The sequence below is a fragment of the Columba livia genome, chromosome 5 (assembly GCF_036013475.1).
Source record: "Columba livia isolate bColLiv1 breed racing homer chromosome 5, bColLiv1.pat.W.v2, whole genome shotgun sequence".
NCBI classification, from domain to species: domain Eukaryota; kingdom Metazoa; phylum Chordata; class Aves; order Columbiformes; family Columbidae; genus Columba; species Columba livia.
The window spans coordinates 40,381,160-40,394,976 of record NC_088606.1 but is presented as its reverse complement, the minus strand read 5'-3'; the positions used below and the strand labels follow the sequence as shown (position 1 = coordinate 40,394,976).

At 40.0% G+C, this 13,817-nt stretch overlaps 1 protein-coding gene across 3 annotated transcripts in view; it reads right to left on the bottom strand.

Annotated features, from left to right (window-relative positions):
- The window catches only part of LOC102094164 (cytosolic phospholipase A2 epsilon-like), a 34,279-nt gene that overhangs the window by 2,690 nt on the left and 17,772 nt on the right, over positions 1–13,817 (bottom strand). For 2 of the 3 annotated variants that reach the window (XM_065064554.1, XM_065064556.1), the window contains exons 5-18: positions 12,624–12,664; positions 12,138–12,180; positions 11,322–11,385; positions 10,635–10,798; positions 10,272–10,364; positions 9,745–9,782; positions 8,962–9,097; positions 7,370–7,506; positions 6,664–6,886; positions 5,994–6,108; positions 5,313–5,450; positions 2,280–2,387; positions 1,062–1,256; positions 345–511 (exon numbers count right to left, since the gene is read on the bottom strand). In XM_065064554.1, coding sequence (XP_064920626.1) covers positions 345–511; positions 1,062–1,256; positions 2,280–2,387; positions 5,313–5,450; positions 5,994–6,108; positions 6,664–6,886; positions 7,370–7,506; positions 8,962–9,097; positions 9,745–9,782; positions 10,272–10,364; positions 10,635–10,798; positions 11,322–11,385; positions 12,138–12,180; positions 12,624–12,664 — 1,662 coding nt within the window. The remainder of the gene's footprint in view (positions 1–344; positions 512–1,061; positions 1,257–2,279; positions 2,388–5,312; positions 5,451–5,993; positions 6,109–6,663; positions 6,887–7,369; positions 7,507–8,961; positions 9,098–9,744; positions 9,783–10,271; positions 10,365–10,634; positions 10,799–11,321; positions 11,386–12,137; positions 12,181–12,623; positions 12,665–13,817) is intronic. The other variant, XM_065064557.1, reaches the window with a different exon arrangement.

Genomic DNA, 13,817 nt, shown 5'->3' with positions numbered 1-13,817 from the left:
ACTAGTTCCAAAGAAACACTCCTTGAAGAGTGTAGTCCCAACAGCCATATTGAGATCCCAGGAGCACATAGGTCTAGGAGACAGCATTTACCTATCAGAAGTTTAATTAAAATAAAAGATTCAGAAAGCTGATACTACTTCTGTTCTTCTTTGGTGATTTGCCATGGTATAACAGCAACACTAAGTGACCTGCATATGTACAAAATGGGAGCTACACACCAGGAATCCTTTTCTCCCAGAATCAGTTTCTTCTACCTAAATTATTCTGACTCCTTAGGAGTTAAAGTGCTAAAAGGGCTAAAAGACAGTGGTCATTATTGGAGAAAACAATGTGGTCATCGCACCAATGTCTGTGATCCAGAAGAGTAGTTTAAGTGTAGGACAACATCCACTTTCCTCTCCAGCCTCATGAGTGGTGGGTAACTGATATCGATGTATCCCGCTGTGTCTGCCAGGCACAGGAACTCTGCTGCTTCTGTCAGCTGGTTGGGGAATTTGTCTAGTACAGTATCTAAAAGGAAATATTTCTTACCATGAGTGATTCACTGAAGAATTAATATGTCTGATGTCTGTTGTTTGGCTAATATGGCAGGGTAAAAGGCCTCTTCTCTCCCTACTACTTTTGCTTTCCAAGACTCAGTCACACTATGGAAGCTCAGCTTTGACACAGAGAAGAAAGATCTGTCCAAGGTAAAACCACAGAACTCCTTCACTTTTCATGCTCCTCTTTTGTCCTTGGTGAGCAGCAGTGGCCTTTCCCTGGAATCAAGGGGCTTCTTAGAGTATTTGTTAACACTTCAATTTCAGTAAAAACAGAGATGTGTCAAAATTTTATCTGTTTGACTTCTATCTCAGTAAAAAAGTGCTGATTTCTAACAATTCACATCTGTTAAAGATACTCAGCTCTGTGCAGCTGATTTGATTGGATGATATTTAAGTAGTTATCTTAATTTTTTTGTTTCCAAAGTGAAAAATAAAGCCTGTTCATCCTCTGCTTTCTCTTCACTAATGAAAACACCAATCATCTAAGCAGATAAAAATTAATATTCAGGGATGTTTACCTCTCCATCTACAGAAGCTTTTGCTCTGGAGGTATTCATTGTGTAGCTGGAACCCCTTCAGGAAGTTGTAGAACTTGGAAACCATCACCCGCTCGGTCAGGACTTGCCGAATGATGCCCATGATGCCACATTCAGGGGTGACCATGTAAGTGTCCAAATCATGACTCCTGGCTGGTAGGGAAGGCTGATCTGCTTCTGGAGGGTAGAGCAGATCAACAAGTTGTTGTTCTAATACAGTTCTTTGCAATGCTTGAATTACCAAAAGGTATCTAATATTAGCTAGAGGAAAGAAGATCCTAATAGGATATGGCAACATATAATCAAATCAATATGAAAGCTGGGAACAAGAATAAAATCAATGTTCAGTGAAGTGTATTCAACAAAAAACAGGGTGGCAAAAAACTTCTTGAAGCTGGAAAAAGTGATCGACTGCTTAACAGAAGTCACAGATGGATTCCCTATGTGAAAGACAGTGGAGGCTGAGAACTGGGACCAGCTTCTTTCAAAATTAGTCCCAACCAGCTTTGAAAAAGAAGTTCTGTCAGGCAACTTAAGCACCCAGAAAAGAGCAGAGAAAAAGAATTGTGCTAAATGGCACCTCACGATGTTGGGAAAGAGGGCAAATGACTTTGTGTTGAGCTCATGGTTTTGTGACACTTCCCTGGAGAGAGTGATGAAAAGCCCGTAAACCACACTCATTAACCACTTTTGAACACAGGGAGGACAGCCAATACTCTGCACAGGGATACAACAAGATCAAAGATAACTGAAATGGAGTTCCACGTGACTGGTATGTCCAAGTCTTCAATAACAACATACAAAAAGTATGATCTGCCAAGGCAGACAGAGAACACAGCACTGAGATGTTTGTTATAACGTGTAGGTTTGCTGAAAGGCCCCTAGCAAAGATGACCTGTTAAAAAACTTCAGTAGTTTTATATTTGGTGGCAAATCATCACTTGCATGAATTCAGTCCAAGGGAGACTAATGGAAATAATGTTGCTATGAATAAATTCAGAGAGGAAACCTAATTAGATATCACTGGCAACAGGAGACCTCAGCGAAAACAAACAAACAAAAAACCCCAGTGCTGAATTTGCCTCAGTTTTAAGATTTTAAAAGCCTTGATAAAGATTTCACATTGTGTGCATCTGAATGTAACATTCATTTAAAAATTAATAAAACAGCAGGTAGAGTAGAAACAGAAATGTGACCAACCAACATCAACAGTCCTGTTTTGGGTACACCTCAGTGAGGGCCTTTCTGTAGGATCCGACAAGTGCCATGCATCCAACAGGTTGTAGGAAAACACATTGCTCCACAGGCCTGTGCAATGGCAGAGAACAGGGAAACTGCTTTGGAAACATTTTAATGCAAAGTGTCCTTTTAAAAAAAACAACATTTCAGTTTTGCAAGAAGTATTGGAATCCCTCCAGATTTTCAAAATCTGTACTAAGTTTTATTGTAGCAACTCCCATTCTGTCCTCAAAGAGGGCTGTAATAGCTTTAAACAACGTGACAGGCCTTCAGACACCGTAATTCGTTGTTTCATACAGCTACAGCCGATAAATTGCAAACCAACATTTTCCAGGCTGCATATTCCTGTCCTATAAGCAACTGTCATCAGAGAGCAAAACCATGCCATTCCATATGAAGTAGTGGTTTGGTTTACAAAGTGTGCTGAATACAACTCTATATTTAGTTAAAGGTTTGGCGGCTGTTCCTGAACAGCCAAGATCCAAGCGGTTAAAGCACAACTTGAGATAGTCTCCAGAGTAGTCCTCTAAAACAAGACATCATGTTCCTTGTAAGACCTCCCTTGTCACAACTAGATAATCCCCATAGTCCTTCTAATTTTGCCCTCCCACTTAAAAGAACATCTAAAAATGTCTCCCCAGTACAAAAATCTCCAAAATCCTCTTGGATCTTGAAAATTATTTCCTCTGCCACATCTGTGCTGCAGGCCCTGAGAAGAACTCTGCCAGAGAAGGTAGTGCTGAGCTTTGCCTTGAAAATCGCCACCAGTGAAAGCTTTGCAAAAGCCATACATCACAACGTATGCAATATTTTTGAATTTCACAATACAGTAATTATGCATCAGTAAGAGAAATGCAATCCCCTTTTAAACCTGCCTTATTTGTGGAGTGGGACAAGAAGCCAAGGGTCTTCTGCTTCACACTAATAAGAACAGGACTTGCTTGAGAAGCATTAGAAATACGTAACTAAGAAATCAGATAGGGGTTCTCTGGCTCTACACTTAGCTGGCAACCAGAGTTCATTTACAGATAATTACTGGCCAGTTTCCATCGAGACACCCTCATTTCCCTGCAGCTTGAGAAGCTTCTGTGCAGGCCTGCTGTGAGAAGGCAGTTTGTTTCATTTCTACTGTCTTCACTTGGTGCCTCCTCATTCCATAACTCTTCCAGCTCCCTGAGCACCAGGAGTTACATGCTGCTCATGCATTTTAATATCTTCCAAACACTGGTGTCCCTCGAGGACTTGGTCATAATTCCATAACAGTGTTTCCCTAACCCCTTGCACTGAATTTTCACGGTACCTATATTTGCTGAACTAAGAACCATGAGGAGAGACAGTATCTTTTATCAGACCAACAGCTGAAAATAGCAGACCAGCTTTCATGCACTCTAGCCTTTCTTCTGGAAGTCTGAGGGTCTTGTATCACCATAAACTCATCCAATCTTTCCAGCTGCTCTTATAAAAGGCCTCACCTCTTGTGACAATTGACACTTTGCTTTTATCCTTAAACCATCACGCTGCAACAAACAGTACATTTTAATTGCAATCCAAGAGGGCATTTCATGTTGTATCACTAGATGGCAACATTGCTTTAACTCTCCATCCTTTCTACAGATAACACCTGTGGCTGTGGGGTCACCAGCCTGATTCAGGTGCTGGGAGTGATAACCCCCCAAAGCTCAGCCCAGACTGGATATGTTGGGTGTGCTTGCTACTTGACCACGTCACACTGCTGGTGTTGCAAAGCTGCAACAAAGGCACAGCGTTCTCAGAAGGCTCCATAGTTCCACCTAGCTCTGTGATTTACCTCCCACCTCTGGCAGTCAGCACAGAATATAAGAAAATTGAAAGTATGAAAGGGTTTCTTCTGCAGTGTACTTGATTTGGTTTGTCCAGTGCTGGTGGCTGCATCCAAACTGTTGTGTTTCAGAGCCATCAGTAGGTCTACCTTTCATGAATGTGTCCTCTCCCTTTCAGACCTATTTTTACTCTTGGATCCTGTGGTATCTTCTGAGTCTTCTCCCTCGGCTACCTCTTTCCTTAACTCATGACACCACTAAAAGTTCTAAACGTAGCCATTAAAGCTCTGAGGTTAAGTGTCTGTACCACTATGACTCTGGACTCCTCTTGCATCATACACTGAGGTGCACAAATTCTCTGCACACCAAATAAGGAACAAAACACAGCGTTGCTGGTTGTATGGATGTTCTTACTAGTGTCATTGGTGTCCTGTTGTGTGTTGTGCTTATTTTATTTACATGGAATACATCTATTGTTCACAGTCTAAGAGCAGATGGACTCTTCCACAGACAGCTTCACTCTAGAGAACCAGCATACCAAGAAGCGTGTCAGAAGCATGTCAGACAATTCTAGCATTATGCAAAACTAAAATAAGAATTGTATAAAACCTGCAAATCTGTCTTTCATGTATTACTGGGAGCCACTCACTTTACTGAAATAAGGATGACAAATATCACCGGTTTAATCATACTAGCAAAATTTAAAATTATTTACAATATTATTATACTTGCCCAAATATCAGTAATAGTTCAGAAAAATATTCAAATTTGCCATATCTTATAGCAAACTCAGTAACAACATTGCTTTTTTTGTTAGAAAATCATCCCATTTATTGACAAATTTGGTTTTAAGACTTCAGTTTTGAAATACGTTTTTTTTTCCCATGTAGACTTGTGTTGTTGAGCTGTTCAAAATAAACCTAACCTCTTTAAGCAGCCCTGAAACTTTAGACATGAGAGTCACCATTCAAGATAAAAGAAACAGTGAATAGTGTTATTTGAAATTTCCTCTAAGTATTTTTTAGCCCATCTCCGGTGTCTGAGGAATTCACTTAGAGATGAGAACATGTTGGACACTTTGCTTCAGTCCTGCATGTTGCAGGGGCATTGGCTGCAGTATGCAGAGTCTGCATTATGTTAAAAATAAAGTATATTTTTATGCAATACAAATTTTCCTAGTGGAAACACACATTACCTTTCATGAAGCAGATGCGGGATTCAGGGAGCTTCTTCATCAGGCGGCCCATGAAGAACTCACTGCCAAAATCCTCTGCGCGAATGAAGGCGCCGTACTTTAAGAACCCAACTTCATAAGGGGTGAACTCCACCCATTCTGCAGGGACACAAAATAGCCTTTAAAATGTCAACCCTGTTCCCCACCTCCCTGCAGGAAGGGCTCTGAAATGACAATGAAGAAGCTGCAGGACGAACCCTGTCAGCAGGGTGGCCACAGACTGGCCTTCCTCTGGGTAAGCAGTTACCATTCAGCTGGTTTCAGCCCCTCACTCAGTAACATTTCCCAAACTCGTTTGTACAGAACTTTCAAACAAGCCTCTTCAGACAGGACATAAATTAACTTTCTACCAAAAGGGGTCAGCCTAAGTTACTGCAAATGTGAAGCTAAGGCTTTGACTTTGGAGTACCTTGGCTGTCCTTAAGCACCTCCCCCAAATTATTCCTGCCCCATAGAAGATGGGTTCCTCTCAGATCCTGGGGACAAAGTCTAGAAATGGAAGAAGAAGCAGAAGTTAAACAGGAAGAGGAACTGTTTATGAATGCTATGGTTCAGCAGTGCAAGGGGTTGGAGGACATGCAGTAACTGATAATGCAGATCATTTGAACACCAAGTCCAGATACACCTCAGTTTTGCCATCACCTTTGAACTCTGAAAGGCTGTAGTCTTCCTTCATGTTGAGGATCATGTAGATAGGTAGGGGATTCTGACCGTGATTCAATGCCTGTCGTTCATCTGAGAGTTTGTGGTTATTTTTCTGTGAATTGACCAGAAAGAGCAAAACCAAGAGACCACCTTGGCATCACGTATGGGCTTGCAAGATTACAGAAAAATAAATACCCATTTCCATCCTCATTTTCTTATTGCCTCCACTCATTTTGTGTCCAGACTTTTTTTAACCAAGGAGTGACCCAAACATTTACACATCGATGTAAGCTTATTTAATTACCAGTGAATGTAGGAAATTTTGTGGTACAGCGGTCTTTTGTTCTTCTCAGTAAATGTACACACTTCACATGGATTATTTAAGTTCTCATAGAGGAGAACATAGCAAAAGAAACCAAGAGCAAGACTGTGCCATTAGGTGCTCAGATGCTCATACTGGTAGAAGGAGACATAGGTTTCCTGCTCTACAGAATACACCTTGGGCTACTAATTAGGTGTCAAGAGATATAAGGAGAAAAAGTCTGTCCTTTAGTCAGCAGAAATCATCTGCTGGATAATGCTAACATGCTCTCAGCACCTGTCCCTGGAGCTTCATTTTCCATACAACAATATTCAGCAGCTGTTAGGGAAAACATAGACACACTACCCCATCACTTAATGCTTTTTCCAGCAGAAGACCCCAAAAATCAATGCTAGAGATCTGGTATCCCTCTTGCTTCCGCAATTTTAGCTCCTTGTCATAGTACTTCAAGCTCTCCAGGGAAAAGCAGCTTAGTTTGCTCTTGGCCATGTGTCTGCGGAGTTCACCAATCTGTCCAGACAGATCCTTGTGTGACCAGTCAGCACTCTGATATAAATGTGACAAGGTCCTGGGGAAAAGAAAGGAAATACATTGTCTTATGCTTGATAAGTTTTCACTTTTTTGACTTGGACTTAAGGACCATATCCAATGAACTAGCTAAGGTTCATAAAAATCCATATTTTTGGTTCAGTTTATTATGGAAGATAAAAGATTTTTTTTTATTTAGAAGATCCCTCAAATCCATAGTGAAACCTGAGGATTTGAAAAAAGCCCCTCCGTGCTACATACATTTCTGCACAAGGCTGTGATTTGCCCCAGGGTCATTCACCAGGAAAGATCCTAGAGGCGAAACAAAGGGTCAAGGAAAATGTTGTTCTCCCTAAGCAGTGCCTGGGCCATACACTGACTCAGGCAATGTGTTCCTGACACAGCAACGAAAATGCTTGACTGAAGTAGTACACCTTCCTTTACCAAAACAAAGAGAATAAATCTCCTCACCCAGCAGACTATAGAGGTTGACGAATTATGTCTTTGTTCAGGATCTCCTTACCATGTTGAACCAGATGACCCAGTGATGTATGAAACAGCATCTAAGAGGTCCAGCTTCTGAAGACCCAACAGGTTGCCTAACAGAGATGTCAGTGCGCGGGTGCCACCTCCTGTTGTCATGACTGCTACAACTGGTACCTGTCCAAACATCATCACAGCAGTAGTAAGCCACAACTTATTTTAGCAGCACATGTGGTCAGAGCTGAGTGAATTGCAGCATTTCTGTCACACAAGAAATTCCAACCTTTCACCATTTCCCCAAGCAGGGGAAAAGAAGACAAAAACCTGGTATTTTGCACAGAAAAATAATAATAATAATAATTTTAAAAAATTATTAATTAGCTACTTTTGCCTCTTTCAATCAAAATCACTCAATTTTGATTCTAAATTGTTACATGCTGGCTTACCAAAACAGCTCAAAACTTGTTGTTTCAAGGCATTTCAATATTAGAATGCATTTTCTTTAGTGGTACATCGTCTCATGAGAGCTCTATTTTGAGAACAAGCAGAGTTCATCCTCTCTTGCAAGTCAAGTATAATGATTAGATTACATTTCCTGTAAAGTACCTAGAGTAAATAATTGCAGTGATGAGCCACAAAGCCTAATGTCATGGAAATCTAAATTGTGCTACAGGAAGACAAATTCCCCCAAGAAACCCACAGAGAGAAGAGAAGCCAAATTACATTTCCCATACACATTTACAGGCAATTGCATCAAGGAAATATTTAGCAGTCTCTCGATTTAAATCAAACATTTTAGTTCAAAGCAGAGTATTCTGATTTGGGTTTGCCTGCCCAAGAAAAAACATTATTTTGTTGGAAAATCTGAAATTAGTAGTTGGAAGTACTTCCCCTAAAAAACTCTTATACTGCTTTTTTCCACTGAAACTAGTGTGCTAATGAGAAACAATAAACTGATGTGATCAATGTATTTGTGGGAGTTTTTTTCACCTATGCTGGACACATCAATATAAAGAAAAAAACAAACTCTCAAAATGAAAACTTCTTCATTTCTGACGTGCCTGATCATAGACCATGTTCCTTCCCTAAAACACCAACCATCCCTATGCCAGGATGTTCATGAACAAATACAAACCCTAACTCAAAGAGATGAGAGAAAAATATCGCATGTCTTTGTGCTGTTAGAGCGACAGTATAGCTGAGATGAAGAGCACTGGAGGAGAGAGTTTGTGATGAGAAACATCCTCATCAATCAGTGTTATGTATCGCCTTAAGTGTTAGGTTTTCCCCCTCAAAAATCTCATATAAATCTAATATAAAATACCTCATGGAGCCTCAGTGACTGAATGCTCAGCTAAGAGAGTAGGACTATCCAGGTCTATAATTCACAGATAAAAAATAAATAAGGCAGGGAAAAAATGTTGGTTTATGGCATTCTGTTTTCTGAGCAAACGTGTAGTAAGTGGGTTTGATACTACCCACATTCTCACATTGTTTCATCTAAACATTTCTCGAAGCTTTTCTCTGGGTGCTGAAAACATCAGGGTTGGTTAAGGAACAATATCCAAATGGCTACAAGTATAAGACTTTCGTGTCAACAGCACAGTCCCATCCCTATGGTGTTCTCCATACCTCGTGGTCTTGTAGGTCTTGCTCTAAATGAAGTGCTTTTTTCAGAGCAGAAGCCACAAACTTCCTCCGTTTCTGCAGGAAATTTTTCTCCTCCATACATAGATCAAATTCCAAGCGAACATCTAAGTTTCTTGACCTCAAACAAAGTCCAGGGTTAAATAGGATGTGTATAATCACTTACAATTAATGTCTGGACCCATGCTTACAAGTTGCAAACTCTACTATTAGGCTTAGAAAAACTGTTATTGCGACCCTACAAAAGCACATCATGGATGCTACAGACAGGGCTGAGAAAGTTAAAAAGTTATAAAACCTTAACAGAAACAAAGAAACAAAATGTTTATTGCTACACTGATTTTCAAGAAGTGTCTAACAGAAATACTGCAATCCATATACAGATACTATAAACAGTGGAATATTTAGGATTTGTTGCCTGAAGACCTCAAAGTTGTATAAATACAAATACTCCAGATTCTTTACAAGTAACTGGAGTATAAACACCTATTTTTCTAAACTCATAGCTCCATGGATTGTGCAGCCAGAAGATATTATTCTCCCCTTCCAAACTGAACTCCTGCATAGTAGCATAACATGAAATTTCACTCAGTACAGTTAAGAATGTTCACCTTCTGAACATGGCTAATTAATACAGGGTAAAGAGTGGTAAATATAATCATTGACTAAACACCTTCTCCCTTAGTTAGAGAAAAAAAGAAAGAAGGCAAAAAAGCTGGGCAGCATCTTTTTTTTAGAACAAAAAAACCCAAAGACAGAGTTTCTTACCAGTCATTTGACTTCACATGTAAATTGATAGTTTCATCCTAGGAAAAAAAATATAGGCATTGGAGATGATTTTATGTCCTTTCAGTCAGCTTTGAAGCCCTTTTTCTATGAGCCATGTTGGAGCCACAAAGCCACAACAGTCAGAAAATCCATCCAATTTTTAAAACTTCTCCAAGTCCACTTTCTTTAAATTGTTTCATACTAAAGATACACAGACCAGCACACAGTAAAAACCAGCACCAGCTCTGCCAGTGAGCCCTGTCTTACCTCATCATTCATATTTGCTCTAACTTGCATTAGTCCCCCCAGCTGGTCACAGAAATCCCTCTCTCAAATGTGTGGCTGTGGTTTTTGGTTCTGCTAAATTTATATGAAAATGTACATGTCCATAACCCTCTCCCTTAGAAATGTAAGGGCATTAGCAGTTAGATATCTAAACTCTTATTTCATACTGATCTACTTAGCTCATGCCTATTGATCTTTGGTCCATAGCTTCACATTTATCCTAAAAAGCTGATTTCAATCACCTTTGCTACTGCTACTTTCTCCTTGAAGGGAAGCGAATCAAGAGGAATGGTGAGGGATGCATGGTAGTCTTTTTTCTCTTCACCTGAGGTACACTGAAAAATAAATTATAATGTAGAAAAATATTTAAAGTATATACCACAAAAAAGCACTGTCACTAACTTGTTTTTTCAAATGGTGCTGTTGTTGAGCAATTTCCAAGTTGGCATCTAATATTTAGGTGTCTTAGGGGGTACAGTGCTCTTTCAGAGCAGAAGATCATGAAAGATGGCTTTAAATTACTAGTATAAATTCTTCCCATTTGCTTCAAACAAGTACAGAAAACCATAAGTTTACTGTGCTTACTCAAGCTAATGATCACGTACCAAGAAGGAGTGAGGCTTCTTCTCTGCTAGAGCCACACGCAGTTCTGACAGGCTGTACTTGATGTAATGGAAGTCCAGGGGCTCCGCACGTTGCAGCGGAGAACCCAGTGACAGGGTCTGGCTCACTTCATAGGATCCCTTCACTGAAAATAAGAAATCTTTTTCTGAAAAATAAAATAAAATAAAATAAAATAAAATAAAATAAAATAAAATAAAATAAAATAAAATAAAATAAAATCTTACAGGGAAGTTAATGATCATTATCTCAGAAACAGAACATTAAATGGTCATTCAGAAGTTGTCATTTTAATTTACAAAACATTCAACAATATTTATCCAAACAAGGAACATTACAGCAAGAAAAAAAGTGAGCACTTAGGAAACAGCAGTAGCTGTTTTAAAAACTCAGACATACAGGCAAACTGGGCAAACTGTAAATTATTGAGACAGAAATACGTATTTCTATTTTATAGCACTAATAACACTCATTATCACTCTGATCATTCCCTCTCACTTCCAAGCCCAGTTTTTATAGTTAGTTAGCATAGGCACACACTATTCCTAACCATCCAAGTCTTTAATTGTGCTTTAATTGTAAGAACAAAGTTGAGAAATTACTGACTAAAGAAATGAGAATTTTTCAGTTTACCATAAAATAACATTTTTTGTTTCTAGTTGAAGTCTAACCTGAAGGTTCTGTCTTTGTCCGTTTATTGTCCACCAGGACTTCCAAGGAGGAAATTTCACGAGACTGTAATAGCGATGAACGATGAGAGAGTTAAGTATACAAAACACACCATATTTGAGGCACTTCACTGCTACCGATCTCTGGTCACCTGGGTTCCTGGGCTCTGGAAAACTGTGTACCCTGTGCTAGGCTGATAAGAGAAAGACCTTGACACTGAAGATGTGCCAGGTTTCAGCTGAAAGAAAAATGGTTGTGGATCTGTGGTCCATCCTCAGGGGCTGGGCTGGGAGGGCAAATAACCCGGGAGGGAACAGGAGTGTGCTGAGGTCTCCCCGGGGTAGACTAACAGGTCAGTTGAATCACAGGGCTGTCCTCACAGCCCTGCTTTGATAAAGTTGGACAGCTAAGTGCTATGTCCTCTAAATAGTGAGTTAGGGGCAGTTGAGAAAGCAACTTCCATATCATCCTATGGAGGTTGGGAAAACAGAATGGCTATGAGGGTGTCCCAGGAGAAGTCCCCAGAGGGAATGATGCAGAGGCAGTAAGTCAATGAAAGAGCACTTCAGGCTTTGTCAAGAAGCTTGGTATCAGCTGCTGATGGTGGACAGGTCTCTGGGTATCCTCCGTGACTGTTCACTCTTTCCTAATACATCCTCCCACAGGGAGCAGCACAACAGGATGGCTGCCAGTGTCCAACCGCCCCATGTCCCTCCCCTTCAGCCCTGCCTGCAGTGAGGTGTTGGGGCACCTGCCAGATTCACCTCTTCCATCACTAGCATGAAAACAAACATAGAAGATAAATAGTTTAAAATTACCACCAATACACCATTAGTGACAAGCTTTTCAGGAGGGACTGGACTGAAAGAGAGGAAAAAAAAATGCAGTCAGAACTAATATGACCTAAATACGTCTTTAAATGAATACCAAGGAATAACACTTCCTTAAAGGTTGCCTCATCCAACATAGTCTCAAATATGTCACCAACTTTTAATTTTGGGAGACATCTGAAATGTGTCTTCTTTATTTTTTTTTATGATAATAGTAAACAGTAGTAATGAGCACAATTGCTGCAGTTCTTGTTACCCTTCTCCCTTTTCCAGCAAATAATGGGATAAATTAGTATCCAGGATGCTTCTTGGTAGATAAGGAACACAGTGTTTCAGCCAATATGGAACTAATTTGATAAACATTGTTGCAGTGATGCTGAGCATTTTAAACTACATTATATTAACCACTAGCATGTGTTTGACTGCTTGCTTTTGCAAAGGGTATTTCTTCAGTCCTGTATGAGTTTTACTCACATGCTCTCTGATGCAAACTCAACCTCCAGCATCTCTTGTGTCTGTAAAAGATTAATTCATTCTAAGCATTTAAACTCATTTTCTTTCTCTCTAGCTAGGGTTGTCAATTATTATTCTGCCTCCTGAAACAGATCTTAGAATCCAATTTCCCTCTTGCTCCAGGGTAGGCTCAGATCAGTGAAAGCAATAGTGTTAGAGTGATTTTGGAAACTATTCTCCCTCCTTTGTTAACCATCAGTCCTCAGGCTGACTGCACTTGCCCATTTAGTGGTGAAGCAGAATAAAATGGCAATGTAGACAATTCCCAGTCCTAATCCTACAATAACTGTTGGCTTAAAACTCTTTAAAGTTGTGTCTTTCTCTGAGCAACATCATCAGAAGATTGATACTGTTGGATAGCAGAAGGCATTCTCAGTTCTTCTGGCTGGAAGGAGTCCTATAACACAGACAATACATTGACCAGTCCTCAGACAAGTTAACAGGCTCTTTGCCAATACCACTATAGAGCTGAATATCAGTGAATATCAATGAAACAGCATATCTACAGAAGTATCTAAATCAGACATCTAAATACCACGTTGAAGTCAACCTGCTTGTGTTCAGACACATTGAAGTAATGAGATGCGTTTCTGCTCCAGCAGGGGGATTGGACTAGGTGATCTTTTGAGGTCTCTTCCAATTCCAAACTTACTGTGATATTGTGATACTGTGTAATTACAGCAATTGGCCATCAATGGGCCTTAGTGCCTCGGCATGGATCACTGTATTATATTCACGTACACACAGAAGTATTATAAGGCAGGGCATTAGTTTCTAAGTGAGTACTCCAACATCAGCACCAGAGTATGCCACAAGCACTGGCCCCAGGAAAATAAATTCTAACAGAGAAACTCTGTGCAATGACAATTAGGGTCTTTTATCTCTAACAAAACCTGTTTGAGCAACAGAGTCAATAAAGAGGAAAAAGGACAACTCTGGTGTCAGAAAAACCCTGCTAAGAGGTTTGAGGAGCTAGTAAAAACCTTCAGGATTATGTCCAAGGTAGGAAGGCAAACTTTGTCCACTTTGGTCCTCTTAGACCACAAGGTCTAGGGGGTATTTTGCAGGATACATGAAGTGTGAACCAATAGGAAATAAACCCTCCCACCTACAATTGCTTTACAATAAGCTATTTAGGAGGTAATACTGAAAATG